A 6,547-nucleotide genomic window follows, 5' to 3' on the forward strand; every position below is an offset into this window, starting at 1 on the left:
GTTGCGCCTAACGGATGACATTCTTACGAACACGGACAATGCTGTAGTCTTCCTGGATTTTTCTAAAGCGTTTGATACCGTTAATCATGCAGATTTGTATGAGAGTCTGTATGATTTGGGGCTGAGTTCAGAGGCGGTATCTTTGTTGGGTGACTATCTCTGCGATAGGTCTCAAAGGGTAAGGATCGGTGATGATTTGTCTCACACAATTAGAGTTTTCAATGGTGTACCACAGAGTTCGGTGTTGGGACCTCTCTTGTTCTCTTTGTACACTTCGCAGTTTAGTAAACAATATTGTAAAGTCAATATGTATACTGATGATATACAGTGTTATCTGTCCTTTCATGAAAATGATAAGAATCTAGCACAGATGCGTATTAATGAGGACCTGTCTACTATATTTAATATTGCGACGTTTCTTAAACTAAAGATTAATCCTGATAAGTCTGCATGTGTATGTTTCGGGAGAGGGAGAGAGGTCTCAGGGCTGAGCTTGGATCTTAATATTCATATAAATGGTTCAAGAATCAATGTTGTTAAGGAAACAAAATGCCTGGGTTTAACAATAGATAATACCTTCAGATTTAAAGCTCAAATTAATATTTACATGAGAAGATCGTATCCATGTTTAAGAAAGCTTTATCCTCACCGATCCGTTCTTTCGATAAAATTAAAAAACAGTTATGTGATTCTCTTGTGTTGTCTCACTTCAACTTTATGGTGCCTGTGTATCATCCTGCTATAGATGTGCTTACATCGAATCGCATACAAAAAGTTCAAAATAGCTTTCCTTAGGTTCATTTTTGGAATCCGGAAGTATGACAGAATCTCACACAAACTTAAAGATGTTGGGTGGCACAGAATGGATATCCGCCGGGAGTTGCACAGTTTAGTTTTGCTTCATAAAATCGTCACAACACATATACCGACATACTTGTATGAGAAAATTACTTTTAAAAGGGCTAACATTGCTCTACAAACGAGATTAAATATGGTATATATCCACCAAAATACAGAACCTCTTTGTTTCACAGATCTTTTATGTATCACATATACAGGGTGAGTCAATAGTGCGGGGACGGAAGATAGTGGCTATACTATTGAAAATAAAAGAAATGTTTTTATGCCATCATATATTACCATCAAAGCTGTATCGATTAAAATTATTTTCAGCTATACAGGGTGTTTCACTATTCCAGGACCATACTCAACTTCATTTTTTTAAATGGAACGCTATGTATTTTTTTACATATTCTGATTTGCTGTCTTAAATGCTACGACTGCATATCTTGTTTTTAAATTTTGAATGCAAGGTTGCCAAGTTATTATTTTTTTTGTGAAAAAGTTTGAAAATTCAGGTGGTCACTTAAAATTCGTTATCTGCATTAATATTGAATATTGAAGATTGCAATTTGGGGTGTCGATAAACAAAGCTTGGGTCTTTCGAACACTGTTCATACTATTGGATATCATTGTACAGGGTGTTTAGCAAAAGCGATTAATTTATGCAATGTTTGGAGAACCATAACTTTGTTATTTTAAATGGAACACCCCGTATTTTTCTAAGGTTTCGGATAGCCTTATTAATTATCTTTCATTTTTGTTAAGCATATGGTATCTCTAATACGTGTACTTTTTGAGAAAATTAGACTGCTTTAAAAATGTCGGCATAAACGTGATTTATTAAAAAAAAGTAGGCTTTGAAAAGATTTTTATAGCAATACGAAGTGTCAAACAATTAAGTTTTGATTTCTCTTTGTTTGTTCATAACGTGTTTCCAAAATCTGTTGTTTGATTAAAATGAATTTTAGTCAAGAAGAACTTATTGATATGGTATATTTCTTGGGTGCGGGAGAGCGAAATCCATTTCTTGCCTCTAGACTTTACGCTCAACAATTTCCAGAGCGTAGGCATCCTAGGGTTGAAGCATTTGAAAACCTTCAAGAAAGGTTTGAAAGAACAGGACACGTCAAATACGAAAAAAAAGATCGCGAGAAACGAACCACTCGGGAAGAGAACGAACTTTCTGTATTATTAAAGGTAGTTGAAAACCCGCACACTAGTACACGCAAAATAAGCAATGAGCTTAACGTCAGCCAAACGTCTGTTTCAAGAATCTTACGAAAATATAAATTTCATCCATACCATATTCAATTAGTACAAGAACTTGATGCAACTGATTTCCAGAAAAGGCTAGAATTTTCGGAATGGGCATTAGAAAAAGTTCAACAAGAGTATAATTTTTTTGATTATCTATTATTCAGCGATGAGGCAACGTTTCACAAAAATGGCTACGTTAACCGCCATAACTTTCATTATTATGATACTATCAATCCTCATTTTATACGACCAGTAAACCACCAACATCGATGGTCTGTAAATGTCTGGGCAGGGATAGTAGGATCTTGTTTGATCGGGCCGTATTTTTTCGAGGGAAACGTTAACGGAGAATCTTATTGGAATTTTTTGGAAAATCACCTGCCAGCACTTTTAGGAGATGTTCCACTAAACGTTCGGCAAAGAATGTGGTTTCAGCACGACGGTGCGCCACCTCACTATAGTAGGATAGTTAGAAGACATTTAGACAGAATTTTTGTTGATCGGTGGGTAGGCAGAGGAGGTCCTGTTAGATGGCCACCACGTTCTCCGGATTTGACAAAATTAGATTTTTTTTTGTGGGGATATGTAAAAAGCTTGGTATATGAAGAACCACCAACGACGAAAGCAAATATGATGAATCGTATTCGCGATGCGTTTGAAACAATAAACGTAAACATGTTGCAGAACGTTAATGTTTCATTTCTTAGACGAATTGAAACTTGTGTTCAACAACAAGGAGGCTATATTGAACATTTACTTTAATTTTGTTTTGTTAATGGTTGTTGCTTAATTCTTCATTGTATTTTTTTTAATATTGTGTATTGCACCTATATCTTTTTCGACATAAACTTACTTATATGTTCAAAAATGTTGTTCCATAGCCTACATTTTGTAAATAAATCACGTTTATACTGACATTTTTAAAACAGTCTAATTTTCTCAAAAAGTACACGTATTAGATATATCATATGCTTAACAAAAATAAAAGAGAATTAATAAGGCTATCCGAAACCTTAGAAAAATACGGGGTGTTCCATTTAAAATAACAAAGTTATGGTTCTCCAAACATTGCATAAATTAATCGCTTTTGCTAAACACCCTGTACAATGATATCCAATAGTATGAACAGTGTTCGAAAGACCCAAGCTTTGTTTATCGACACCCCAAATTGCAATCTTCAATATTCAATATTAATGCAGATAACGAATTTTAAGTGACCACCTGAATTTTCAAACTTTTTCACAAAAAAAATAATAACTTGGCAACCTTGCATTCAAAATTTAAAAACAAGATATGCAGTCGTAGCATTTAAGACAGCAAATCAGAATATGTAAAAAAATACATAGCGTTCCATTTAAAAAAATGAAGTTGAGTATGGTCCTGGAATAGTGAAACACCCTGTATAGCTGAAAATAATTTTAATCGATACAGCTTTGATGGTAATATATGATGGCATAAAAACATTTCTTTTATTTTCAATAGTATAGCCACTATCTTCCGTCCCCGCACTATTGACTCACCCTGTATAAGTCATATGGAACGTTACCGCCTATGATCAAAAAACTAAATATCAATAATTTCAAAAAAATACTATATAAAGATAAATTTTTGGAGCAATGTGTAGCCTTGCTATAGTTATTCATTTGAATGCATTTTTTTTAACATTCAGAGCAGGAGAGGGAGGAATATTCAAGAAATTGTATTATCGTTGTCGTGGGACGCGTGTAGTATAATTAATATTAAGTTTCTGTATGTGGTAAGGTTGGTTGAACAGATTTTATCTGGAGCCCGCCTATTGCACAATGCCATTCTTTTTTCTTTTCTTTTTTTTGTAGTGTTAGGTACTAAGTTTTTTGATTTCTTGTTGTTTAAACCAAAGAAATTGTATATATAGAAGCAGTTGTAAACACTAAAACTTGAAGCCAACGCAACACGCGGTTTGTTTACTAACAACCTTTGTCGAAACCGGTTGAAACAATGAACGTGCACAGATCGGACCAGCGGCCGATTATCGCCGAACATTCCCGAATATTATTGCCCGTAGAATAAGGCATACACTAAAATAAATAAACCTATTTGCGAATCAATAAATGTTTCGTTTTTCTTCATTTTTATTTATTTATATTTTCTTTGTAAATATTGTATGTAGAGTATACTAGTACTTTTAGTTAAATATAAAACTTATCAATCGTAATACTACATATATACATTCTTGTATCATTTACCAAGTATATTGTTTCTACGTCCTCTGATTAATTTAAAAAATTACATTATATTTATTGTATTTAATACTTTCAAGTCTTATTAAAACTTGACAAAGATATAGAAAAAAATGTATTCTACAATTTATAAAAGTGTTACGACAATAATTTTTCAATTAGTAGCTAGTTTAATAATTAATTTTTAATTGTAATTTTATATAAGAAATTAGGATGCTCTTTGGATACGCCGCTGGATAAAGTCTGACCAATTTCATCTATGTAAATCATATATATACTATCTCCTATATCGCTGACTAAGGCAGCAAAAGAGTGTAAACACTAGAGTGCAGATATATATATATCTGTCTCTGTCGTGCCCCCGTCTACACAAGAGACATGCGTGAACACGTGGTGAGTACGCTTTTATCTTATTGGACGGTGAATTAAAAATTAATAGCAGCTGATGACCTTGATGTTTATAAAATTATGAAACACCAAATAAATGTTTGACATAGACATAACCTAAAATCTAATACAATAATGGCTTCTTGTTTTATTTATAACATTTGAAATCGACAAAATTGTCATGATTACATAAAATTTGGTTTGTTATTTGGGTTGCCTAAACAAAAGTAAAGAATATAATGTTTAATGAACAACCTACATAAAGTTGATATTTAAAGCAATATTCAACGTCAATTTCACACAAAAGTACATATATTCTAATTTATTTGATGCATCTACGATAATTTATAATTAAAGTCAACTATCTACAATAATTGCATTTCAAAGCTGCATAAAATACGCGCGAAACACTTCACTCTTAAAAATTTACGATTCGCGCAAGCGCCTTCGCGATATGGGGGCACGACAAAGACAAAACATTTATCATTCCGTCTGCTTTTGATGGAAACGCTCGCCACTCATTGCTTAGATAGGGAGTCAGCGATATAGAAGATAGTATATATATGATGTAAATCGTACAGGCCACTGTCGCTAGGACCAAGGTCAATTTTGTTTCCAAACAAATGCTCTTGCGTTGGCTTCAAACCGGTATACGGGCGAACATAGGCGATGCGGCTTCTATATATACAATTTCTTTGGTTTAAACATTCTAGTTTAGAATATATCTACACTATAGATACAATTTTTGTTATTATTATACTTATATATATATATATTTTTTCTTTTGTTGTATTGAATGGTATGTGCAATAAAGACATTTAGTATTATTATTATGGGATCCTACACGATTTTTTTTTTATTATATTTTCTGAAAGTTTATATAAAAATATAGTTACCGTTATTTTTTTTTTTAATATTTTCGAACAAAGTCATTGTTAAAAAAATTATTGAAAATTTATATACCCATTTGCGTTTTTAAAATTCCCGCGTTGATGACGTACGATTCTCACTTTTGCGTCCCCTGCTCCCCGCTCAAATGCGAGAAAGAGATGAACGTCATTTAGGTTGTATTGAAAAGAGATAGAGTGTTTGTTGGTTATGTTTATTATGTTTTGTTCATGGATGTAATAGAGACACTGTATTACATCCATGGTTTTATTTTGACACTGTCACACCGCAAGCGCTATCTAACGGACAATTTAACTTGTTTTAGGCAGTGCGGTTCCTACGTCACAGAAAAGCCGCGAAATTATTTCGTTTGAATATTTGCTATTTTTCACTTCAAATTACGCAAAATATAAAATTGATCAAAATATTTCTTTTACTTTGTGTTCATGCTTATACTTGCATATATCGTTTGACATAAAAATTTTCTCTAAATTTAATAAGTGTGTATGACCCCATTATATAAACCTTGGGCTGTAACTTGGAGGAGAAGTGGTTTTGAATAAAAAGTTATATGAAAGACACTCCTTAATTTTTACTGAAAAATCATCTCTTGAAATCTTTCGCATCAATTTAGAAACACCTGCATAGTTGATTTAGTCGCACATTAGCTTTATTAAGTTTTTGGTTGATATTTTTTGATTGGTAAAAGTCCCAGTGAAGTCAGGTATACTCCAGATATTTAACAGCGTCGCTTGACCATTCTACAACTTCGTTATTAGCTAATACCACTGGTAGCTCTCGGAATCTTCCTAGTTAATTGTGTTTTGTAATGACTCAGTTATAACAGTAATATTATTGTTCTATTGCGCTAATTGGTGTCATCTGCAAACATTGATAGCATTCCTAAGACAGTCGTGAACATATTCACACGTAATTGTGGCTTTTTCGAAAAA

General features: G+C 33.0%; 1 protein-coding gene across 1 annotated transcript; it reads left to right on the top strand.

Annotated features, from left to right (window-relative positions):
• The first annotated feature begins 1,800 nt into the window (after positions 1-1,800).
• LOC139429485 (histone-lysine N-methyltransferase SETMAR-like) lies at positions 1,801-2,862 on the top strand. The gene has a single exon (XM_071195252.1). It carries the CDS (start codon positions 1,801-1,803, stop codon positions 2,860-2,862), a length of 1,062 nt encoding a protein of 353 aa, XP_071051353.1.
• Positions 2,863-6,547: the final 3,685 nt, after the last annotated feature.

This window comes from Onthophagus taurus, chromosome 3 (genome assembly GCF_036711975.1).
Source record: "Onthophagus taurus isolate NC chromosome 3, IU_Otau_3.0, whole genome shotgun sequence".
Taxonomy (NCBI): domain Eukaryota; kingdom Metazoa; phylum Arthropoda; class Insecta; order Coleoptera; family Scarabaeidae; genus Onthophagus; species Onthophagus taurus.